The sequence below is a fragment of the Podospora pseudocomata genome, chromosome 4, assembly GCF_035222375.1.
Source record: "Podospora pseudocomata strain CBS 415.72m chromosome 4, whole genome shotgun sequence".
NCBI lineage: Eukaryota > Fungi > Ascomycota > Sordariomycetes > Sordariales > Podosporaceae > Podospora > Podospora pseudocomata.
Genome location: NC_085888.1, coordinates 89,858 through 114,095, shown reverse-complemented (window position 1 = coordinate 114,095; position 24,238 = coordinate 89,858). Strand labels below are relative to the sequence as shown.

Below are 24,238 nucleotides of genomic sequence, written 5' to 3'. Positions count from 1 at the left end.
CCTTTCCATGTCTAGCAACCCTCCTGGCACGAGCACGAGCACGCTGACTTCTTGGCAACCGCCAAAGCGATGAACTTACGGCGACCACTGCCCAACCAAACTCCTCGCCAGTCAATTGCACCGAAATATAACGACCCCATTGGCGTGGAGGCACCAAAGGTATAAACCAGGGCAAGTGATATTAGTGATGTATCTAGAAAGAAAGAAAAGGAAGAAAAATAAGGTAGTGGCCTAAAGTGTGCGTGGTTGAAGGTAGGTAGCTATGTATACATGCTGGTCACAAATGCATATCGGCGAGCAAAGAGAAGGCCTGCAAAGAAGAGGACCATGGAGCCTCACAACACTTGACTTGCCTCCTGTGTTGTATCTAATGATGTATCCTCTGCTGTCTTTCCTGCCGTGCTGGCTTTCTTGCCTAGTTCTGTCTTTGACGGAGTCGGCTCGACGCGGAACCTGCTTCCAGCGCCTCTTCCAAACGCTCCCTGATAACAGAACCCGCGTAGCGAAGAGCGCGGCCCTCGTCATGGCCGATCTCCTGGCCTCAATCGCAACTGGCTGTGCGGTCGAGATTGCACAGAAACTGGACCAGCTCTTCGGTCTGGCTCTTGCTGCAGAAAAATCGCCCACTCGAATCAACAGACTCAAGTGGATAATCACTGTAGTGATGTGTACGTACACGATCATAATCCTTTGCGCGTCTGTAACCGCAATACTCTGCGAGCTCGTCGTACGCACCCCCCTCCACATCACGATTTCGCGGCAATTCGAATCCAGGTCGTCGGTCGTAGTCGCAGTCGACCAACACATCAAACACCTCGTCGTGAGTGGGGAAAGCGTCCCTCAGTTCAAACCGGCATGTCCGGCACATGACCTCCAGAGCCCATTTGCATTTGCTCCTGACGGCTCTCCTTAGGGCGGAGCAGCCCTGCTTCTCTCGAATCAGGGGGTCTGCGCCTTTTGCAAGAAGCAATCCAACGATTTCCCCTGCCTCGTCAGGCTTCAACCGGTCTGGTCGCCAGCTGGGCTGCGCCATAAACAGGGGGTGCAGCACAGTTCTTCCAAACGCGTCCTGATAGTTAGGATGAATTCCGGTATCTAGCAGCAGACGAACCATCTCAAGAACAGAGTCGTAGTACTCGTTGTCTTCCATTTCTTGAGGGAAATGGAAATGACCGCGAAGCACCAGCTGGTCTGCCTCCCATGAAAACACGTCGCCCAGCAACGTCATCAACGCATTCCTATCCAGGTTGTCACACGAATTGACGTCGACGCCGGCTTCTAATAACGTCTTGACAAGCCCCTTGATAGAACACCAAGCAGCCAAAGAAAGAAAAGTGGCGACAGAGGGGTAGTATCCAGGGCCATCATAGGGCCCCGGAATATGCCAATCGAAAGGGCCTTCGGGATTGACCAGTCTACGTAGTAGCTTGAGGCGGGCATCTTCTTGTGATTTGTCATTACTGAGTCCCGGCAAACAGCACATAACTAACGGAGGAGTCCATGATACCCTGTCAACTGGAGCCTCAGACGTTTCCACCTGAATGTCGTCTGTCGGATCGGAACCGTATTTGAGAAGCTGGAGAGCGTCTTGTAAGTAGCCCAAAGCAAATGCCTGGCCCAGTGGATTCGCAAAGACCACATTTTGGAAACAAAGGCTAATGTAGGTTTTCCCGTTGATTCTCTCACCATAACTGAGGAAAAACGGAACGAGAGAGTCGACATGGTGCCCCAAGCAGGCATAGATCAATGGAGTTGTCTCGTCTACGTCGCGAATCTCGGCAACCTGCACGGGGTGCCGGTCTAGGACATTGCGGAGGAAGTCGAGCTTGCCGTAAAAAGCCAATTGGTGATATACAGACCACTTCAAGCTGCCCGTGTTTCTGACGTTAGCCCCGCGCGAGATGAGGAGCTGAGCTACTTCGTCATTATTAGAGCACAAGGCAACGTGGAGTGGTGACCATGTCTCTTCTCCACCCTTCTGGTAGTCGTAGGCCCATTCGCATTCAATCTCCTCCCATTCCGAACGCGGAGGCGAGCAACCGCAGAACCCTGTAGACTGGCGTTGGAGATCAGCGCCATGGTCCAACAAGAGTGTCACGATTTCGAGATGCCCCCGCCCGGCCGCTATGTGCAACGCGGTGTATGCACGAGTAACCCTCTCGCCCGACTCGACCATCTGGGCTTCCCACTCGCCATCGCCTTCGCTGAGTTCGACAGATTGCCCAAGGCCCTGCCGGTCGTCCTCCATGTCTCGGTCGTTGTGTTAGTGGTTTCCAGGGGGCAAATGATCGGCGTCGGCCCACGAGATGTGCGAACTTTCGTCACCAAAGACGATGCGTTGGGTTGGCACGAGAACATCAAGCTGAAGGCACCAAGGAGTGATATTTCCTGCATAACGAGACGGGATATCTCGTGCATAGCGAGATAGTTTGTTTTGAGGGGTTGAGGAAACACCCTCGTTCCATGTTCTCTTGTGGCGATACCACGTTGGAGATCACGTTCGAAGATATCACTTGAACGACATCCAGAAAGGGCCTGAGTAGAAAAACTTGAACTCAGTGTTCGGATCCGCACCGCCGTAGCCAAGGGCCTTGAGAAATGTGACAGTACAGCCGGTATGAGCCGCCCAGGCCAGAGGCAGTGCCTTGTACTCTTCCACCCCGAGTCGGTAGAGATGATATTCGGCAACACCGCGAAGCCTGTGGCTGGTGAAGGTGAGGGTGTGCAGGGTCCCAAGGCCCTTATCCATTGCTGGATGGCACCCCTCAGGCATTTCCCGGAGTGCATCACATATCGTTCCCAGTAGCTCGTTCGAGAGAGTCGTGAGGGTAGTCATTGTCGATTTTCGCCAGTGGTGAGGTATGGTGGTGGTAAGGTACGGTCAGATTTTGCTTTCCAGGCTTGCCCATCAAAATTGCCAACATTTTAATCGCGTTTCCCGCTTCACTTCGCGAATACAACAAATGCAGCTTCCCCCTCATCCTGTTTCATCCATATGCCTCATTCAATTTCTCCTCATTGCATCATACTCCCAAGTATGAGTGGAAAACGCCACAGAAGCGTCCTCAAGGATATTCGCAAAGAGCACGCCTCTGCTATCTTCAACAAGCTGGTCTGAAGATGAAAGCACCGACAAAAGCGACTGTTGGGTCAACAAGTCCAAAAAGCAGTGGCGACTATGTCCGGTATGCAGTTCGAGTTACCTTACGGTGACCGTATCATTCCTGCTAATTAGATATTGATTAGATACACTACGAACAACCTGGTGGCAGGTCGTCTACATCCAGGATACAAATAGTCACTTGGGCAGTAGCTCGCAACATGGATCCTCATCCTAGAGATGCTATCTCGCACCTCTGTCATGTCAAGGCTTGCTTCAATCCTGCTTACTTGCTTGCAGAGCCTGTGGTAGAAAGTGGAGACCGCGAAGGTTGTCTGGGACAGCTCATACGCTGCTCGCGCCATCCCAACTACAGACTTGCTTGCATTTGCGAGAATAGAGTACGATGCACAAACACAACCCTTGCTGACACATGTTACCTCAGGCAAATCAGGCGAATCCGGCTAGCCAGCAGAGCTCAGCCCTGAATTTTTGTCTGCTGGAATCAACCGGATCGTGTGTTTGTCTGTTGGATGGCTGGTGGCATATCGGCATACGGAGATGTGGTTGGTAAAGGAGGAGGCTGTGGCTTTTGATATTTCTCGTTTGATCTCGTAGAAGTTTTATGTTTGAAGTGGTTCATCTCAAAGCATCGGGACGGCCCCGCTCTTTTCAGCTGACGAGGCCTTTTTCCAGCCAACCAAACGGGGCCGTTGATCTCTCGCTTCTGCAGATGACCTCATCCTGGAGGGCACGATAAGGGCGATAAGCACCCAAAGGGGCATAGCGGGGTGTGCCAAGGACGCATCGGCAGGAAATTGACTGTTGGCTGACGCTGAATTCGACGGGATTCTCGTTTTCCCCGTGGGCGGCTCAGCCACCGTGCCTTTGTTTTTGTGCTGCCATGGCTGCCCCTGGTCGCTGCATCTGCCCAACTGCTTTGACACGAGCTTTTCCCAGGCGGCGCTGTTTTCGGCAGACCCTCCCCCCCACTCGCCGTCGAATTGCCTGTCTCCATCCATCATCAATCAGCCATCAACCTCCTTCTAGCTTTTGCGCAATTGATCTGTTCTTTGTTGATCTGTCTGTCTTACCAAGAACTGTTGGATGGTATCGTGCTAGGAACCTGTCGGTCGCTGTCAACAACAATCTCTGTCACTCGTTTATTACTCTTGTGCCCTTCTCACCTAACCCCAGCCAGCCCCCGTCGCCCGCTCCATCTCCGCTAATCCAATTGGGACGAACACTTTCGAAAGCTTGAATGCGCACGACCATCGATTCGGAACCTCGAACCAACGACCGACCGTCGCCGTCGCCGCTGCCGTCGCCCGTTATCGAGGGCCGCCCGGCTATCCTCGCGCTGACTCAGGCCTGGCCACCGTTGGAACCACGACAGGAGAATGCAAGTCTGAACAAAAACTGGGCCAAAAACACACCGTCGCCGACCGTCTCGTTTGCTCGCCAGCCGCCATCAAACCGTCGACCATCCATCAACAAGCTCCGACCAGCCTTCATCCCATAATCCCGACCGATCCAAAGCCCTTCCGCCCCGACCGGGCTTCCCATCAACCAAGATGTGGCTTCCATCTTTGAACCCTCTTTTTGCCATCTCCACTCTCGCTACCCTCCTTCTACCCGTCGTTGTCACCGCCGAATCTGTCCTCCGATCGAGTTCGTTGGCCGCCTGTCAGGCAAGCTCGGGCTTCACAGCCAGTCTCTTCGATGTCGTCTTCACGCCCAACAACAGGACTGTTGCAATCGACCTGCTGGCCACATCATCCATCGAGGGCTATGTGTTGTTCGACATCACCATCATCGCCTATGGCTACAAGGCAATTCAAACCACGGTTGATCCCTGCGAGGCCAAAATCATGGGGTTATGTCCCATGGTATCAGGAAAGATGACGCACCCCTTCAACCTGGGACCCTTTGACAAAGAGGCGCTCGATGTCATCCCAGGCATTGCCTACACATTCCCGGACTTGGATGCGACTGTCAGGGTCTACATCAACATGACGTCCGGAGAGAACAAGGGTCAGACCATCGCGTGTCTGGAGGCCGATGTATCCAACGGAAAGACTGTTGATCTTATTGGCGTGAAATGGGCTGCGGCTGCGGTGATCCTCGTGGCTTTCATCGCATCCGCCATCGTTGCGGGCCTGGGCTTCACCAATGCCGCCTCCCATATTGCTGCCAACACCTTGGCTCTGCTCGCCTACTTCCAGTCTCAGGCCATGATCGGCCTCTGCAGCGTCTCGCTACCTCCCGTCGTGCAGTCATGGACTCAGGATTTCCAGTGGACTATGGGTATCATCAGGGTCGGTTTCATCCAAACCATCCTGACATGGTACCAGCGCTCCACTGGCGGAACAGCCTCCGTCATTTTCGACACACTCAGCATCGTGTCGGTTCAGGTTGAAAAGATGAAGCGCTCATTGCCGGTGCTGGAGCCTGCCGTCCAGGCCATTCAGAAAAGGGCGACCGATATTGCTCACCACGCCAGCACTCTTGGAAAGCGTTCTTACGAAAAGACCGAGTGGGGCAGTTACATCGTCTATGGTATCCAAAGAGTTGCCTTCCGGGCCCGGATTGAGACAACCAACCTGTTCTTGACCGGCATCACCTTCTTCTACATCTTGTGCTTAGTCTTGGTCATTCTGGTACTGCTGTTCAAGGTGGGCGTGGAATTGGCTGTCAGGCTCAAGATTTCCAAGGGCGACCGGTTTTCCGAGTTCAGGACCGGCTGGTTGACAACCTTGAAGGGCATCCTCTTCCGCCTTACCTTGGTCTGCTTCCCCCCTGTTGTTATCCTTTGCCTGTGGGAGTTTACGCAGGTCGACTCGCCGGGCGCCGTTGTTCTCGCCGTGTTCTTCCTTTTCAGCATGCTCGGCGCCTTGAGCTACGCTGCTTTCAAAATTATCCAAATCGCCCGGCGCAGCGTCGCGCTCCACCGCAACCCAGCCTACATTCTGTTCTCGGAGCCTCGCGTTCTCAACAAGTGGGGCTTCTTGTACGTTCAGTACCGCGCTTCGGCTTACTACTTCATCGTCCCGACACTTGTCTACATCCTGGTCAAGGGCATGTTTATTGCGCTGGCCCAGCGCTCTGGTGTCGTCCAGGCTGTCGCCCTGATCATCATTGAGGCAGCTGCCCTCATCACCGTCAGTGTGATCCGTCCCTTCATGGACAAGTCGACAAACTCTTTCAACATCGCCATTTGCTCCCTCAACTTTGTCAACGCCATTTTCCTCTTCGTTTTTACCGACGTGTTTGGTCTTCCCGGTCTTGTGATTGGAGTGGTCGGTGTCGTTCTCTGGATTGCCAACGCCGCCTTTTCGCTGATCCTCCTGCTCATGCTCATCATTACCACGGGTATCATTCTGTTCCACAACAATCCCGACACACGATACCAGTTTATGAACGACGACCGCACGAGCTTCATCAAGTCGCAGACGCATATCGCCACGACCTCGGAGTTGGATGCGTTGGCCGCTACAGCGCGCGGAACTGGCAAGACGATCGACTTGGACGATGACGAGAGTGCCCGGTCGAGCCCTGCCAACGTCGGTGGGCTCCCACGCCCTGGCACAGCAGGATCCAACACGAGTCCCAATCGGTATTCCCTCAAGAGCGTCAGGGACTCGGCGAGGAATAGCGTGAGGAGTTCCATGATTGCTCCAGGCGGTGTCTACATGTCGGAGAAACCGGGTGGACAGGGCCACCACCTGAGAAATCAGGCCAGTGGGAGTGTCAGGGCACCGAGCCCCTTGACGGCGTCGGGGAGCGACGGCAGTTTACCAAAGACTTCGTCACCACCAAAGCCGCAAGGTGGAAAGTGAGTCTCTAGCTCAATATTGGATGATGCTTAACGGTCTTACTAACGGTTTTGGCAGTCAATGGCAACGTGGCGCCGGGTACGACTAGAGCTGTTACCCGTGTGATTTCCTTGTTTCTCGATATTCCCTTGAATCTGTTTGCATATCCGGTATCTATTTCTGTTTTGCTATGGGCCGTTAATCTTTTTAGTGTCGCGTCGCACCTCGTCGTCAATCTGGGAAAACCTTCCCCTTTCTTTTTGGCTCCAATGTCGTCGCGAGACAGCGCGCGTGTATGGGCGGGCTGTTGGTCATGCCTTTGCTGTGTTTGGGTGAGGAGGGACATTTGTGTATATAGACCCTGCTCGGTTATTTATGGGGACGGACAGGAAGGGACATCATCATCAACAACCATAACTTCTTGTCTATCCTTTGAAAGTTGGAAATATTTGTCTGGGAAAACAGGTTCACCTCTGTTTATCATTTTGTCATTTCTGTTGTCAGATACCTCGCGAAGGAGTTTTCGGATGTAGATAGGGGCTATGTGGAAAAATGGACTCCTCTTGGGTTTTTATTTATTTATCTCCGGTTATCGATCTCTGCTGCAAATTCGTTTCTGTTTTATATTAGGTTGACACCTTGTAGAAGTAGGTTCTAGGTAGCTGCCTGCATTCGCTTAAAAAGTTGGAGCACTTCCAGGTTGTAATCAGGGAAAGTGGAATTGGCTTTGGTGTGGTGTGGCGTGGTGTCCCTGTCTGTGTGCTCGATCGAAAGATGGGGTGGGGCTGGGGAGACAGAGTGGAGGCTGCGCTACGGGAGAAGATGGTCAGGACAAAAAGGAAATTGTCAACGACGTGGGCCTGATTCGAACAGACGCTCCCGAAGGAACAAGATTTCTAGTCTTGCGCATTAGACCACTCTGCCACCACGCCTTGATGTATGGAGTGCAAAGTGGGGGTTAAACTGATGGAGGCACGAAGGAGAGAGGCGAGACACATTATCTTTCTTGATAGGTGGATGAGTGGGTGTTGATCTTGAAGAGAAGATGATCCCATCAATGATTTCTTTGCTATTTGTCTCTTTATTTCCATAATAGACCTAGGAACAACAGCTTAGAGAGTTCAGGGGTACTGCTTCAGAGTGTGAAGCAAAGCCCAGGAAAACCTATATCAACAAAGGCCCAATTTCAGTTTTGACCAGCGCGAGTCCCAATCGTAGAAAACCCCAAATTATACTCGCCCGATGCTGTTGTGTCCATTCCACTCAACTTTTTGCTGGTTATTTTCATTGAAATGATGATGCTACTGCAACTTGGCATATGTTGTAACGTACATTATAAGCGAGTCGTGGGTACAAGCGAGCCGTGGGTTCTCCACTACCTACCAACAACTATCCTTAATTACTACATACAACACTAGTAACTAACTACAATTTCCTCTGCAATAGATGTATCAGATGATTCTCCAGCCTCCTGGCAAGTGCGCGCGTTATGGCCAGGCTTGCCGCACACACCACAGCACCGAACCTTCGTATGAGACCCCCCTGCACCACTACCATCCGGCTGCGTTTCTTGCACTCCCTCTCCACCCACGGCCTTGTTATCCAGTAGATCGTATGCATCCTGCACAGTAAGTGATCCTCCGAGACGTACGCGTGTTTTTTTGGCTCTCCGGCGTTTGCTTAGTGCCTCGTTGGCCTTACGGAGCGAAGCGACCTCTGACTCGAGGAGAGCCACTCGATGCATTATAGCTGTTGTACCCTTGGCAAGCTGGTCCACAGCAGCTAATATCGAAGTTGAGGAGCTATTTTGATGGTTGGCAATGCGAGTCTTAATGAGCGTTGACTGCGATTCGGCTTCTCGAGGGTTGTGTGGTGTCTGGAAGACCCAAGGTTGCGCAGTGCCGGGCCGTGAGGTCGGGGGTGTTGGCGTACGAAGCTCGATATCCAGCTTGGAAAGCACCCTCTCTGGATCATCTGGCACAAGGCCAGCACCCGTAAAGCCACCCTGTATATTCTTCTCCGTTGTAGAGGCGAAGAAGGCTTCGCGGAAGGCACAGAGGAACTCGAGCTTGCTTATGTGGTTGATATGAATGCGTATCAAGTCCTCGATCTGGCGACCGTACGCCTGTTTTAGCGGCCCAAAGCAGCCAACATCGAGTGGTTGAAGGAGGTGGGAGGAGTGTGGAGGCATGCAGAGCGTAATAATATTATTCTGCTGGCAGTGGCGCTCAAATTCGGTCGAGTGGTGGCTTTCGTGGCCGTCGAGGATCAATAACCGGTATTTGCCCTTTGTGCGAGACGCTGTGTAATAGTCGAAGTGCTTGATCCAATCCAGGCCTACCGCATTGGTAGTCCAGCCATTATCGGTGGTTGCGATGCGCCAGGTAGACGGTAAGTTGCACTCGGTATACCAGTTGGCAAGGTGGTTAGCCATATCTTCCACACCACGCAATCTTGGTGGAAAAGCTCGCGCATTTAGCTCAATGATATATTGAATAATAGTGTTCTCTTCGGAATCTGTGAGACGGCGCGATTTGGGCGTAGTATCGCGTCGTGCAGGCTTGCCAGCGCGTCGGTCACGGAGTGTTGAAGGTGGTACGCTATAGAGCTTAGCTATGGCTTCAAGCTTCAATTCTTCGTTGTTTTGAAGAGCTTCAAGGGCTAAGATTACTCTGGCTTCCTTTGAAGGGGGAGACATGTTAGGTTGTGGAAAAAATGATGTTTAGGAGAGAGAGGATGCGTCGCGTCAAGGAACCCACGGCTCGATTGTACCCACGACTCGCTTATAAAATACGTTATACCTGCTTTGACTCAAGATGGAAAGAGCATATGCACTTTCAGAGACGAAACTGAAACCTTTAGTGCCACGATTTCAGGCAGGTAGAAATGTGACCATTGATTACGCACAATACACATCACTGCGAACCTGTAATGGTTGAAGAGGGAGCCAGTGGAGGCGGGTTGCCAAGCCAAAGCTGAGGCTTCGAAGCCAAAGTGGCGCGTCCTCGTTGAACATTGGCTGCCTCCTAGGCTGACGTATCCAAAGCCATCAGTACAGAAATTTAAACCCCCAGCAGTGTAAGAAGAATAAAGTGTATACCCCTAGGTGGTCGTCAACATCCCAACATTGACTCTACAACGACCATTCATCTACTTGACCACGACTCCCGGAGACTATAGCCATGACAACCTCTCCAACATCTCCATTCCAGCAGCTCCCATCAGAGATTCTGATTCTCATCCTTGAAGCCAACCTCGGCCACATGACTTCGTTCGACGAAATTCACGCAATCTGGCTTTCATCCAAATGCTTGTACAACCGATTCAGCAAAGACTTCATGATGAATCTTTTCCTGCAACATCTTCAGCGGGGGCTTTCAGAGGCACGGAGTACACTTCTGCAATGGGAAGATGCCCGTCTCGCAGGCCTCTTCAGGCTAGTTGTCGATTCCTGCCAGAACGACAGACCCGAATTCTTGCAACGTGCTTCGATGAGATATTCCGGCCTATTCAACCCGCTCGCTGATCTTGAGTTGCGTTTTCATCTCCACAGTCCCCGTTCAGGCCCATGGCCTGGGGGCTTCGACCATGCCCCGAGCATGTTGCACAGTATACTGCTTGTCGAGTACACCGCCCTGATGGACGCACCTTTGACGACCCAACTGCTGTCATCTCGTAGGGCAGACGTGTGCAAAACGGAAAAGCACCGGTGGAGAATGCCGTGCAGGAGCTACTATCTACAGCCTCTTGTCAAGGCTATAATGGCTTCAGAAGACGACCTGGAAAAGGAACGGGCCGACGCGGCTTTACTCTCAGCTCATCGGTTTGGTTTACCCAGAACCGGCGCTTTGGTGAGTGCGATAGCACAAGATGAGAAGGGCAATTCTGGTGTAGATCCAGGGGCTAGACCGGCTTCGGAAAGCCGTGGTTCTCCTTTTCCTCGCAACCGCTTGCTCCCTCAGCCCCGTAAGGTCGCAGCAAGGGACCTTGTCTCCGGCGTGCTCCAGTCCATGAAGATCGAAAGGGATTTCACCCTCTACCACACGGACCTTCCCGTTGCAGCGCAACGGACCACTGGCCACCCCATCCACCACCACCTCCGCTCTGCTCCCAACCCGAAAAAGCTCACAACCCCGCTGACTCTGCGCTGGATCGATCTTACCAGTCACGAAAATCTGACCCAGGTCCGAGCTCGGCTAGCTATCAACAGATAGTTCATCACCGTCCCCGGGACATGTCGATCTCGCCAGCGACGACGCTCGGGCGACGATCGATTGTTCGCCCCGGGCCTCCGGTCCGATTTGTGGGGGGGTTTGCCAAGTCAAAAAGAGAGGGAAAGAAAAGTCGCCATGTTGTTCCCGGCCCAGGAACGAAACACTGTAGGGCCAAAGAAGCGAAGCAGAAACACATTAAATGCTTCAGCGCCAAATGTCGGCGAGTGCTCAAAAATTTCGCGCACAGATGACGGGACACTCGGCTCCAGGGTGGGCACTATTCCCGGGCAGGCCTAGGTAAGGTACGTGGGGAGAAGGCCGCGGATGCATGAGTAGAACCGTCTGAGGGAAGAGCGGCGGAGAAGGGGCTGCAGCTGTCAACTAGTCAAACGTCAAAGCGACAGCAGTGAGAATTTAGAGACCTGCCCATTCAAGCCTTCAAACATAGCACGAAGGAAGCAGCGTGATGGCAAGGACAGAGCGCATTGTCCGCTGAGAAGACCAATGGCAGGGAACAACGCTGCTGCTTGCCAGACTCCTTTTCTTCTTTGGGAGGACTGGAGCCCCCGGGGAACCGTCGCCACCGTTTCCACCACGACCTCGATCCCATCGCTTGGGACTGCTTTTTAATTGCGTTTCCTGCAGATGGCACGATGTTCGCTAAAGATTAGTGGAAGACAAAATTCTAGCCTCGTCCGCCCGAATCCTCGGCAGAACTTTCCAAGCCCGTGCGCGTCAGTACGGTGGGTTCGTGCCACAAGGTGTGGTATATCAAACAGTCAAAAACAGAGGGAAAAGGTCGTGGTTGTATTCTCAAGCTGTAGTGTGCTACCAAAACTTACCAGACTATACTGCCCTCAAGCGGGCCCATCATGCCTGCCCACACACGCCGAAGAGCACCCAGCTGCCATTGTAGGTAGGTGAGGCGTCGAGGCATTCCCAGCAATCAGGGAACCATCCCATTCGACCCATGGCGTCGGGGTGGAGAGAGCAATCTCGAATGTCGTTGCACCAGTGCGTTGACTGTTTTGACATGTCCAGACCCCTACACGAGGGTTCAGACCTCAGGTGCTCGGACGCGCTTTGGCCCCCTCGACAGTTGAGCTAATGCGAGGCCAAGAGGGGAATTTCTCCATTAGATTCGCGGCAGGCAACATGGGAATCCATCAACATGGAGACGACATGGAGCCCCGGATTGCGAATCGGGTGAAAGATCCGATCTTGCTTGGTTGCAATGGTGGACACGGTGACTAACCGAAACCGATGCCCTGGGACGATGATAAGAGTGTGCCGATCCCCCAGACCCAGGGCCATGACAGCTCCTTGACATCTCATCGCAGATCCTCCACCACCTCCCTTCGTTTTGTTCGCTGCTGTCTGTTTGCTTTTTTTGCTGTTTGTGTTGTGAGCCACTGCGCCGGGACGATGGAGCCAACAACTTCGGGCGCCTCGGGAAGCGCCAGCGGCCCTCCTCCGGGAGCCTTCGCCGGGCCACCTGATCCAAGTCTCATCCCCTCCGTACCCACCGATGCCGCGAACACGGCTGCCCACTCCTTCACAGCCGCCGCCGTCACCCTCAACATCATATCTTTCATCCTTTTCAGCGCCCGGTTGTGGACGAGATCCTTCCCGGTCTTCCACATGGGATGGGATGACTATGTCATCAGCGCCGCCTGGGTCCTCGTCCTGACCAACTCCATCCTCCTCATCCTCACCGTCCCCTACACCTTCGGCGGTGACCCCTCGACCTTTACCCTCGCCGATGTGATCTACTCCAACAAGCTTGCCGTGCTATCCCAGCCCATCTGGGCCTGGTCCATGGCCGCCATCAAGATCTCCGTCGCCGGCATGCTTCTCCGCCTCGAGCAGCGCAAGTCTGTCCGTCACTTCCTGTGGGTCATGATCGCCCTCCAGGTAATTGTCAGCATCTACGGCACCCTGGCCGCCGTCCTGCAGTGCATTCCCCTCCACGCCGCGTGGGATCTCCTCGGCCTTGTTGCCGACGCAAAGTGCTGGAGCAAGGGCGCCATCCGCGTCAACTCGATCTGCATCGCCAGCTTCAACATTGTCACCGACGTCATCTTTGCCCTCATGCCCGTGACCTTCCTCCGAAAGGTTCAGATCCCCCTCCGGGAGCGTATTGTTATCGGTGTCCTCATGGCTCTGGGTATCTTCGCCTCTGCGGCGTCCATCGTCAAGGCGACCATGGCGGCCAACTTTGGTCTTACCGAAGACCCCAACTTGGAGGGTATCCAGATGGGTACGTGGTCATTGGTGGAGGAACAGGTCGCCTTCATCGCCGCTTGCATTCCTTGCCTGCGCAAGCCTTTCCAGCAGGTGCTGCAGCACTTTGGATTGGCGACTGCCAACGCGTCCACCAAGAAGACAGGCGCCACCGGGTACGGCCGGATGAATGGGACCAGCGGGGTTAGCAACGTCAATGGCGCGATCAGAATGAAGAGCTTGAACAGCAGCCGGGCGCAGAGCGAGGAGGACATTCTCGGGCCGAATGGGCAGAACGGGGAGGCAGAAATCTGGCGGACCACAGAGGTGCGTGTGGATCTGGAAGGGGGCAACTCGGTAAGGGAAGAGACCATAAGGGAAAAGATCTGAGATGATTGAAGGGAGGACTGGAAAAGATCGCAGTTGCATTTCATGATGGCAATACACACAATAGTAATCAGCAATACATGCATATTTTCTCACCTTGGAGTTTGCTGCACTCGAGACTCGCACACTAACAAAGCAAGTTCCAGCCGTCGGTCGGTACCATGTCAAAAGATCAAAGTGATCGGCGAGCCCTACACGATCGCCAGCAGCGATATCCCTCGCACAAACCTACTCGCTTTTGTCAGCTGAATTCAGCCGCCTTATTTCAAATGGATCCAGATCATCCCTGTTCGTCTGATCGCTGAAGCCCCTCCTTTTGCCAACCGTGCAACCCCCCAGCTGGGGTTAGGATATGAGTGTTAAGATTGATGTGGCGCTTAGCACCACTACCCACAAGAGGCTCGATTGCGAGGGCTTCAATTTCCGGGCCTTCAATTACGTGGGTGTTGGGTGCGGCTGGAAATGGGGATGTAGCTGATGAAGCGCAAGGTTGGTTCCATAGGTATATGACCTCAACCCATTCACTCAAAAGTCCATTGTCACCATGTCAGTCTGGCATGAGGAGCCAAGGGAAGCTCATGGTATGCATGGTTGAGAATATAGCTTCAGGTAACAACAGTGATAAGAGAAACAAAATTAATACTTGTCTATAGAGAATCGAACTTGAAAAGAAGCAAAGCGATGTGTTTGAGCTGATGCTTGTGATGCCAGAATGCAAATGGAACTGAACTCCTCTGCGTGCAGCCTGCCTAATCAAACCCCCTCAGCTATTGTGGATTGATACAGCGAGGCCAAAATTTGGTGAAAGAGGTGCAAAGTTGGAAGTATGTAGCTTCAGCTTCAGAAAGCACCAGACTAGGGGGTTTGGACAAGGAGAGATGGGGGCGTTCAGAGTCTTTTTATTCAACTATTTTTGCGTAAAAGATCCAGTCACCCTCTCTATCTCTTTACTACTTGCGGTAACATGCACACCGTGAAATCCCAGCCCAATCGCAAATGCAAGCTCGGCACGTCCTAGCTCCTTCATTGTCTTTGCATCCAAACACAAAAGGTAGCTTGTTTTGTCAAACCCATCAAGAATAATGCTTAAAAGCACTCCGTCATCCTCTTCTTGCTCGGCGTTGGAACCTGTTGGTAGTCTCGGTACAAAGATAGCTTCGCCAGGACTGTGTCCCTTTGGAATATCCCAAAACAGAACCTCCCTAGTTTGTGTGTCTGTCTTGACAATTCCATCCATCATGGTGCTCCTGCCCTGATAAGGCAAGCTGTAGATATATCGGTGCTTGCGTGTCGCAAAGAGCGGATTGATTGTTGGCAATTCTCCCGCGTGCGGAGCAGGTATTGCAAAGACTTTCTCAACCGGCACAAATCTCGTCGGATTGCTCTGTTCCAGACATAGGGAAAACCTTGTGAGGCTAAGCATTGATCCCTTCGCCCTCTCCTCAACTTCCCAAAACCGCTCGGTAGCTCCATCCCTCTGCAATATAACATCGCAGTACATCTTCTGAATGACGTCGAGGTTCCGATACCGCATCATGTCACAAACGATCCGTCTGCCATCATCTTCTTCGAATGCATTCACCGAATGGAAGAAAAAGCCCGCATCGGACTCAAACCGTCCCACAACCCCTCTTTTTGTGTTGGTGCGGTCAACTACAAACCACTTCATCTTCTTGGACTCGTCAAAAGGCTCCATGGCGTCGACGATATTCCCGGCCCAAGGGATCTTGACTCCTCCCCATCCAATATGCGACGCTGGAATGCAAAGAACAACAAAGTGCTGCGTCAGAAAGAAACTGTGAATATAGGCTGCGTGCACACCTTCTCCCCTCAGCTCGGCAATGATTTCGGTCTGGCCCGTCGATGCGCTGACGCAAAAGACTCGATAGACAGTCTCTCTTCCAAAGTCCTGATTAAAGTTGTAGATGTCGCCGTTCACGGGATCTCTTTGTGGATGGGCGCATGAAAGAGGCCCCTTGAGTGAGGGGTGAAACGCCGACTGTGTTGCAAAGCCGATAGGCTCTAGGGTGTCAGGGTCCATTTGCTTCATGAGATTATTGTCGGTTGTTGCCCACACACTTTGGGGGAGAGGGACTCGGTGGCCCCCTGACTGGGGTGCCCTCCCGACCGTAGTCTTGTTGCCCAACAAATTGCCTGATTCCGATTCCAGTCCAGGTGGGTTCGGCAAAATAGCCACACTGACATTCTCCATCCATTTCTCTCCGTGAGGGATCATCGCAGCTTGCCACGTCCCCATAACCTTTGAGAACAATCCGAGACAAGGGTCGCGCTTCTGACCAAAGCTGAGGTGCTTCATACTTCCAGTTTTCCTAATGTGTTCGACGAGATGGTCCGATTGCCGACGAGACGAGTAAAATACTTTGACTTTGCTTTCATTATCGGGGTCGGGGGTAATGTCGAAGCGGTGAGTATGCGCCAGGCCATCAAACCAGTGCTCGGTGCGGTATGTTCCTTTGGGAGTGTCGTCGATGGTGTAGATGCCCGGCCCTGTGCGATAGAGACTGCCAATTGCCCACAGGGGAATGCATCCTGAAACTGGAACCTCAACGGGACCTCGTTCTTCACCAAGGCCCTCAAACTAATCACATGCATGGTTAACTATGGTTGCTCAGTCCATGATGAGCTCGTCACTTACACCTGCTTCATTGGGCCAGTCGCGATAGGCACCGCTCTGGAAATTACGAACTGCCATGTCATAGTCTCGTTCCTCGTCATTCTGATTCCTCAGCAACGAAGCTTGTTGTCTTGACGCCATTGCACTGGTTCGGATAGGTAGTTAAGTTGAAAAGAGGTGTCACGATGACCGAAAAGTAGTCAACAAGACGGTATGCTCCGTTCTTGATGGGAAGATAAAAGATGGTGATGTTGAGAAGTGGGTTTGCTGTTTACTCAGAAAATAGCTGCAGGCAACGGATCGCAAGCGAGAAATCCGATTGTGATCATGGTCTCAGGAAGGTGAAGATCGCGATGCACAAAGCCAAGCTTTCGCGGTGGGGTTTTATGAAGTACATAGGCAGATGGGGAGGACGGCACCCTGGATAAACATCTCTCACTTCAGAAGAGCAATACAAGCAATATAACGTCGTAGCTTGTCCTTATAAAGGGCCTTGACATGAACTGTTCTGGCTGAGAAGATGCCTATCTCTTTGACGCCTAGCGGTTGACTGGCACCAGCGGCTGATTAGTAAGCAGGTAGGTAGACCCCGCCAGCTGCAACAGTTTGCTTTGTTGTGCGACTTGTGCAAATGATGGGGTAATGCGGAGTATAAGTGCCGAACTGTGGGGAAGCCGACACGGGCCGAGGAGAACCATCCGAATCTCCAACTGGGATTTGGAGACACTTGCAAGGTCCCGGTCGTCGTGATATTTTAAAGTCACACAGCAACCGTCCGAACCCCTCCTGTTAACTGCACGAGGCAAAATGAGCAATCTCGACTCGACCCTTGCCGGCCACGCCGTGCCAAAACCAGGAGCGTCGCAGCCTACAAATGATGGACTGGATCTGATTGAGGAGCACATCCTCCCAAAACTCGACCCCGAATTTCTCCAGTATTTCATCGACGTCATCGCCAAGCAACCGCCCGCCCACACAATCCCCATTGAGGAGGTTCGCAAAAGTCCTCAAAAACATCAGCCGCCTTGTGCTCTCGATTCTTCCAAAGAAAAGGGCGTAGGTGACCATGTTGTCAGCTCGCAAGATGGCACAAGCATCCCGGTGCGAGTCTACCACCCGGTTGAAGACGAGCGAGGAGTTGTGCGACCCGGCCCCCATCCTGTGCACCTAAACTTCCACGGAGGCGGCTTTGTGCTCGGTGACCTGCACTCAGAGGCGGGTCTGTGCTTGGTAATGCGCAAGGCCGGTGTTGTCGTGGTTGATGTCAACTATCGGCATTGTCCAGGTACAGTCTCACAAATGTTGTTCGGGCCGGGTGCCAGCTCTGACTCGGTTGTGGTAGAAACGATATGGGGCAAGTGCATCCAAGATGCATGGGCCGCGCTCAACTGGGTCCGTGATGAACATGTCAGCCTCAACGTCGACCCCTTCTCCATCTCAATCGGCGGCGTCTCCGCTGGCGGTCACATCTCGCTAGTCTTGCAGCACATGGCTAGAGATGCCGGGATCCCGCTTAAGCTGTGCATGCCCACCGTGCCCCCCACCACTGACTGCCTCAGTCTTGACTACTACACCCAATCTCCCTATCCGTCCTTCCACGAATTCCACCGGGGGCCAGTCCTGCCGTGGAAGCGGATCAAGTATTTTGGCAACCAGTGCATGCCGCGAGACAAGCTGCCGGAAATCAGAAAGATGTGGCCCGACTGGTGGCTTGCCCCCATGCGTGCTCCCAACTGGAGTGGGTTATGTAATACCTACATCCGCACCGCAGAAGTGGATCCGCTGCGGGACGAGGGAGAAGCCTATGCAATGAAACTTGTTGCTAACGGCACCATGGTCACTCTTAAGCGGTACTTGGGATGTCCCCATACATTTATGTACTTGGGCGTCCTGTCACAGAAAAGGCAGTGGGACGAAGATAGCATCCATGCTCTTAAGGTTGCCCATGGGTTACTGAAATAAGGTACCTATTCTACACTTTCACAATGTAGTAATAGACCGGAAGCGGATACAAGCACTATTTCTCTCTCACGTACTCGTTCTTTTATATACAGCAAGACATCCTTACGGCACACCCTATGTTAGTGTCCCTTACTTCCTCGCGGGATAGCGCTCTCCTTGGTCCCACTGCGTCGGGTTAGCTTCTGTTCGACCCAAGCCTCTCATGGCGTCTTGAACACTTACATGCTCGACAATGCATCCTCCCTCCCACCGGAACCGGTCGACAATGGTGCCAAAGCCAGGAGCCGAATAGTTTACCCACGACATGTTGCCGCGGATGGTGCTTCGGATGTAGCGATGTTGAATGCCGCCCCACATGTTTCCGAGGATGCTCCAGGCCGATGCATGTCCATTCTGAGCCATTGGGTTGTGGTTCTAGAGATCACGTCTTAGCACGCATACCGCGGTGCATGTCCAGGAAACGTACAATATAGTCGTCGACGATGAACTCAAAGGCACGGCTGATGTTCTTTCTGGAGCCGACAAACACCTCGACGAACTCGGCGAACCGAGCATCTGTCTCCTCTTGAGTAGGGGCAGGATCAGTCTTTCTCACGCATGGAGTAGGCCGACGGTTTTGGCGGGCTTCCAGCAAAGTGCTGGAAACGTCCTGCTCGGCAGCAGCCGGAAGCGCAGCTACCGCCAACGGGGCAGATAGAACGGCGACAATGTGAGAGAACTTCATTGCAAAAAAGGTATGTCTGCTTGACGAACCCGCCAGGAGTGATAGCAACATCTACCTCATCTGGTTTATGTATTCGAAGTTCACGTCGAAGCGAACGCGGGGAACAGATCCACAACGTCCTTGGCCACTATACATTTCAATTTGGGGGGTATCATCCCGGACAATTTGCCACATGGAAGATTCACCACCTCTTTGCATGTTTAACTTGGCATATTTCGAGCGGACAAATCTCAGACCTTGTTTCCCAACAAGGCGAGGCTAGCTTGTTCCAGAGCGGCAAATATCAACACGTTAACATGGCCAAGAGAAGGGCTGGCGTCAGAAACACCAAATGTCATTCATCCTTTATAGGCGATTAGTGCTAATGTAACTAAAGATAAATGCATCTACTGTGGTACACCCTGCTCCCGCTCCATCGAGCATGTGCGTTCCCGAGCAAACTCCTTCCCTCCAGCCAATCCGTGGTATCTTTGGCTAGATCACGCCGGCCGCAATGCTGTGACCATCTCAAGCAACATTCTCCCGGACCTCGGAGCGACCCTTCTCTCCACCAAGGGAAATTGCGTCCGCGTTCTTCTCGTTGAGAACCTTTTCGACAGCGGCGTTGGCCTGGTCGGCAAGATGCTTGTCCTCAAACACTGCCTCGTTGTTAGCCCTGTCCAGATGATGCCCATAATTTGCGGATGGACTTTTGACTTACAGAAGGCCAACTCCTCCAGAGTGCGACCGAATGTCTCGGGGAAGAAGAAGTAAACAAACACGACCTCGTAGGCGAGCCAGCAGCAGTAGGAAATGAGATATCTCCAGCCCACCGAGTTGAGACCAATGGGGTTGACAAAGGTGGTGAAGAAACCGGCAAGACGGCCGAAGAGCTGGAAGAAGGCGATACCGGAAGAGCGCTCAGCATAGGGCCACACCTCGACCATGTAGGTGTAGGTGAGAGCGTTGTAACCCATGTTGTAGCAGGGAGAGTAGGCGTAGATGAAGAAGAGGGTCGCAATGTTGGCCGCGTTGTTGGGCGTGCCAGCTTGAGCGGCAGTCTGGGCGCGCTCCATGGAGATGGTCCAGGAAATGTAGCAGAGAAGCAGAGAGATGGTGCAAGCGAGGTACATGACGCGACGACGAATCTTGGTGACGAGGAGAGAAACGGTGGCGCCGCAGACAAGAGACCAGCAGGCAATCGAGACGTTGATCTTCTGGACATAGGTTGTGTCGGTGAAACCAATCATCTTGAGAAGATCACCAAGGTAGTATCTTGGGATTGGTTAGTGCCCGGGTACCGAGAGGAAGTTAAGGTGTCGGCGAGCCACTTACGAAATCAAGGTGTTGCCGGACCATTGTGTGAAGAGACCCAGCATGGTAGTGATCAGAACACGACGGCGCATACCGGCCGTCTTGAACAAGTCCAGCCATGACTTCTTGGCCGCCTCCAACTCGAGCTTGATGGTTGTCTGCATCTGAGCGAACTCGGCCGCAACGAACTCGGCGCCGCGATCAGATTCGCCATGGTACTTCTCCAAGATCGCAAGAGCCTCATCACCACGATCCTTTGTGATGAGCCAGCGAGGCGACTCGGGAAGGAAGCTGTGTTCAAGACCACGTTAGCAAACCGGAAGAAGGCCCAGGAAGACGGAACATACAAGACAAAGGTGATTTGCAAAAGAGAAGGGCAAATCTGCAAAAGCGATGGGATTCTCCAGGCCCAGTCGCTCTGGATGTTGTTGGTACCGAAGCAGATGGCAGCAGCAATAATCTGACCGACAAAGTAGGCGACGTTGAAGAGCGAGGTCATGACAGGACGCTCCTTGGGATAGGCCAACTCTCCGATCAAAGACGAGCCAGAGACAATGCAGGTGGGAATACCGAAACCGAGAATCATACGGGCGACGATGTACATGCCGACTGTTGTACTTTGTGTCAGCTTGAATGTTATTGATGGGTCTGGCGGAGACATGCTTACCGTGGACGGAGAAACCCTGAACGAGAGCACCGATAACCATGACGACAGAGCCGCCAAAGATGGACCAGCGACGGCCGAACCTGTCATTGATCATGGGAATGAACGGAAGAGAGAGAATAGCACCGAGAGAGTAGGCAGCGGCAATAATCCCCTTGAGAGCACCTTGAGGATCGTTGAAGTCTGTATTGCAAACAAAACATTAATGCTTGAACCCCAAGATCTCATTCAGCTGGGAACCACTCACAAAGTTTCCAGAAGGGGACGATCTGCAGAGCGTTGATCATCTGCGAGTCGAAACCAGACGTCAACTCAATACCCATGCAAGTGGGAAAGAGCATCAGGTAAAGGTAAAGCAGGTTGGGCTTCTGGTAGAACCATTTCTTGTCCTCGTTGGCAAGCCGGGTGATGATGGGATCCGACTTGCCGGTCACGCCAGCACCGTCGCCAGCCATGGTTTCTGTCTTGGTTTCTGATGTCGTGGAAGCAAGAATACAGACAGGAGGTTCTTAGTCGCAGTAAAATCGACTGGGGGCAGGCCACACCCTTGTGTGAAGATGAAGGTAGGGGGGAGGGTGAGGAGAGAAGAGGGACGGGGACGGCAGGAGAGGAACAGGACAGCGCGCCATTTTAATCCAACCGCTCTCGCGGATCATCCCCAAGCACATGGTATGAATTCAATATAGCCTGCAGAGGGTGTATCCATGACCCCGGGATGGCCATGGGCCACTCAACTCTCGGGGTAACCCCGTCCAATAAACGACGGTACGTGAGAGTAGGTACAGAGGAAAATCTATTCCCAGGAACGGAAAGGCGGTTCGCTCACTTCCTTTCCATTGATTCTGGTTCCCGCGTCCCATCTCGATATTGCTACCTGCCTGCCCCCTTACCTCGGGCCAAGTCACAATATTCTCCTCGATGTAGTCTCGTCCAGCCCTGTCCGCCATGGAATCTGCATTTTGCCTGCCATCTTCCAGGAGCTATTGCCCTGTTCTTGTGATCTGGGACATGCGGAGTGAGCGGGGATAATCGGCTGTCGATGCCTGCTCTGATGGTTGGGCGGAACTTGTGAATTAAGGTGGTGGAGATGCAAACATGGGGTCTTGCCGCCCCATGGGGCAATGGTGATCACTCCATACCTGATGGATCCAGTCCAATGGAACGGCGTTTCCATGTCGTCCCCATTCGCCAACCACCTGCGCCGCGTACATAGTGTTGGGTATTAGTGAGGGACAACTGAGGGACAACTGAGGGCCTGATATCCCGTCTTTGCTCCTTGACTTGCCGTAGGTGGTGGGTCGTCCTGTCAAAGAGTGAATACCCAAGTCCACAATCTCTTCCCTCCCTCGGGGTAGAGTGGGACCCTCCATACAAGATGGGAAGTCAAGAGTGGAACCGCGTGGGATGGATGGATGCGACACCCTGATGGAAATGCGAGCACGGAGCAAAGTTCTTGTTGAATGCAATTCACTGTACAGCAAACAATCGTTAAAGTCAGCCAGGGGGTCCCTGATTCGTGGCAAGAGGTACCGAAGCTTGGCAAACGCGGGGACGCAACCTTCCTCTTTTCCTTCTTGCGCTTTATGGCCTGGCTGACAAAACCTTTGCAGAGCAAGCAGATGTGATTAGAGTGGGACATCGAGCCGCCTCCGCCGGGTAAATGCGACGGCACAGACAGGATTCTCACCACCAAGCCGGCTCTGAAAGCTCGTCTTCCCGCTAGCGTCCCTCACTTGGAACTGGTGTCGGCAAATAGAGCTGCACGCCCACTGTCAACAAGCCTTTTGTCCCGTCTTGTAATCGGTCCGTGGCCGTGAGGAGCCAATGCCTGATGCATCAAAACCAGTCTTGTGAGCGCCTTTTGCGCCTCTTACGTGCTGTCAACCTGTTAGTTCCGGTACTGGATTCCAGAATAATGCTCCGAGCAGACCAGTGATGCCGTGACAAGAAAAGGTCAAGCTCTGAACGAATCTCTTGCCCGCGACGCCAAGAAGGGTGGCTAGATTTAAGCAACGGAGCGCTTTACCCCAGCCAATGGGACACGGGGGGGAACACACAAAGGCGGAAAGGATCTTCCCCCGCACCACACGGCCCCACGTCCGGCTGGCCCTCGGAGCTGACAGAGCCGGGCCCTCGGACTCATAACGCCAAGCCTTGCCATCATGGTCCGTCAGCGCGTCCGTCGTTGCGGGATCGCACCGGACTCGTTGCTATCGAGAGATATGAGCATACCAACCCCTGTTTTGATCTAGCTTCCGCCTGTTGGTGGTGAGGATTTTGAGTTCACATGTTGCTCGGTGTTGGCCGCCGGCAGTCATGATGCTGAACGGATAAATGCCATCAGTTTATCCTATTGGACAAAGTTCGCCCCCAAGTTCGGTGAACGACAATCACGAGTTGAGTGCCAAATAGGAGGATAGGTAAGGTGACCAAGTGCATTTGGTTGAGCATTTGTTGGTCACGGTGGGAGATGCCCAAGAGCGTGGAAAGTTTTGTTCTCCGAGTATTGGCGGAGGAGCTCCATGTTGCATCTTTTAATTTATTTTCCATTGGGTAAGTGCATGGCACTCTTCCCGTGCTACCCGGCAGGATTCGACTCCTCGAACATGCTCCATCTCCAAGCGAGCATCCAGGCCAAGCCCGGATACAGTGTCGAGTGTCAAGCTGCGGCTAGCATATTGAATTTTAATTGCGCTGCAATCTGTTACAGTTTTGGGCCAGAAGTATGGCAGCTTTGTAAATGTGAGGCAGGATACCAATCAATGGGGAACTTTTACGTGAGGGGTGCATTCGGTTGACGGTAAGCCTTAAGGTATTTGCGGAAACTTCTATGTTTGAGGCACTCAGGGTGCATTTGCTTTTTCAGAGTGAACCTTTACATCCAGATGACTGGAAAGCATGTCACAGGGGAGACAAGGCATATGGAGATCAATCTATGACAACTGATGGGGGGCGGGGCAAGTCTTGTAAAACGAACCATATGTTTGCTGTGGTCTGCAGGAGTAGCACGTTCTCCAATCATTTCAAGCGATTCACTATACCGAATGGAGAAGACAAATGCGAGTTACCCAAAGTGCTGGATGGCAAGCGTTGCGGTTTAATGGTGATCAGACTTGGCGTACATTCCATGTCATGGCAGAATTGAAGGTTGACACCAATGTCCTGCTCGATATTTGGGTGATTGGTCCATCATTTCGGTCAGCTGGTACAGGCCTCAGTAT

At 52.9% G+C, this 24,238-nt stretch overlaps 8 protein-coding genes and 1 non-coding gene across 9 annotated transcripts; 3 read left to right on the top strand and 6 right to left on the bottom strand.

Moving 5' to 3' along the window:
- Positions 1 to 541: 541 nt before the first annotated feature.
- QC762_0061070 (uncharacterized protein) lies at positions 542 to 2,176 on the bottom strand (the record flags this gene model as incomplete). The annotated part of the gene is made up of 1 exon (XM_062883602.1): positions 542 to 2,176. The coding sequence occupies one exon, from the start codon at positions 2,174 to 2,176 to the stop codon at positions 542 to 544; it is 1,635 nt and encodes a 544-aa protein (XP_062742980.1).
- A 1,796-nt stretch (positions 2,177 to 3,972) lies between these two features.
- On the top strand, positions 3,973 to 7,602 carry FLC3_2 (putative flavin carrier protein 3). Its single transcript, XM_062889483.1, has 2 exons — positions 3,973 to 6,935; positions 6,994 to 7,602. The coding sequence occupies exons 1-2, from the start codon at positions 4,675 to 4,677 to the stop codon at positions 7,022 to 7,024; spliced, it is 2,292 nt and encodes a 763-aa protein (XP_062742979.1). The 5' UTR covers positions 3,973 to 4,674; the 3' UTR covers positions 7,025 to 7,602.
- Positions 7,603 to 7,765: 163 nt separating this feature from the next.
- On the bottom strand, positions 7,766 to 7,847 carry QC762_0061050. The gene has a single exon. It is a non-coding gene; the product is annotated as a tRNA-Ser (tRNA).
- Positions 7,848 to 12,554: 4,707 nt separating this feature from the next.
- Positions 12,555 to 13,742, top strand: QC762_400290 (uncharacterized protein; the record flags this gene model as incomplete). Its single annotated transcript, XM_062889482.1, has 1 exon — positions 12,555 to 13,742. One exon carries the CDS (start codon positions 12,555 to 12,557, stop codon positions 13,740 to 13,742), a length of 1,188 nt encoding a protein of 395 aa, XP_062742978.1.
- A 904-nt stretch (positions 13,743 to 14,646) lies between these two features.
- Positions 14,647 to 17,308, bottom strand: QC762_400280 (uncharacterized protein; the record flags this gene model as incomplete). Its single annotated transcript, XM_062889481.1, has 2 exons — positions 16,396 to 17,308; positions 14,647 to 16,338 (listed from the first exon to the last, which is right to left on the bottom strand). The coding sequence occupies exons 1-2, from the start codon at positions 16,513 to 16,515 to the stop codon at positions 14,647 to 14,649; spliced, it is 1,812 nt and encodes a 603-aa protein (XP_062742977.1). The 5' UTR covers positions 16,516 to 17,308.
- QC762_400270 (uncharacterized protein) lies at positions 17,100 to 18,432 on the top strand. Its single transcript, XM_062889480.1, has 2 exons — positions 17,100 to 17,659; positions 17,717 to 18,432. The coding sequence occupies exons 1-2, from the start codon at positions 17,182 to 17,184 to the stop codon at positions 18,334 to 18,336; spliced, it is 1,098 nt and encodes a 365-aa protein (XP_062742976.1). The 5' UTR covers positions 17,100 to 17,181; the 3' UTR covers positions 18,337 to 18,432.
- Positions 18,433 to 18,465: 33 nt separating this feature from the next.
- QC762_400260 (uncharacterized protein) lies at positions 18,466 to 19,060 on the bottom strand (the record flags this gene model as incomplete). Its single annotated transcript, XM_062889479.1, has 3 exons — positions 18,466 to 18,501; positions 18,559 to 18,750; positions 18,818 to 19,060. 3 exons carry the CDS (start codon positions 19,058 to 19,060, stop codon positions 18,466 to 18,468), a joined length of 471 nt encoding a protein of 156 aa, XP_062742975.1.
- Positions 19,061 to 19,328: 268 nt separating this feature from the next.
- Positions 19,329 to 21,472, bottom strand: QC762_400250 (uncharacterized protein; the record flags this gene model as incomplete). Its single annotated transcript, XM_062889478.1, has 6 exons — positions 19,329 to 19,698; positions 19,761 to 20,314; positions 20,375 to 20,644; positions 20,701 to 20,962; positions 21,021 to 21,200; positions 21,265 to 21,472. 6 exons carry the CDS (start codon positions 21,470 to 21,472, stop codon positions 19,568 to 19,570), a joined length of 1,605 nt encoding a protein of 534 aa, XP_062742974.1. The 3' UTR covers positions 19,329 to 19,567.
- A 1,317-nt stretch (positions 21,473 to 22,789) lies between these two features.
- QC762_0060990 (uncharacterized protein) lies at positions 22,790 to 23,335 on the bottom strand (the record flags this gene model as incomplete). Its single annotated transcript, XM_062883601.1, has 3 exons — positions 22,790 to 22,894; positions 23,075 to 23,220; positions 23,254 to 23,335. The coding sequence occupies 3 exons, from the start codon at positions 23,333 to 23,335 to the stop codon at positions 22,790 to 22,792; spliced, it is 333 nt and encodes a 110-aa protein (XP_062742973.1).
- Positions 23,336 to 24,238: the final 903 nt, after the last annotated feature.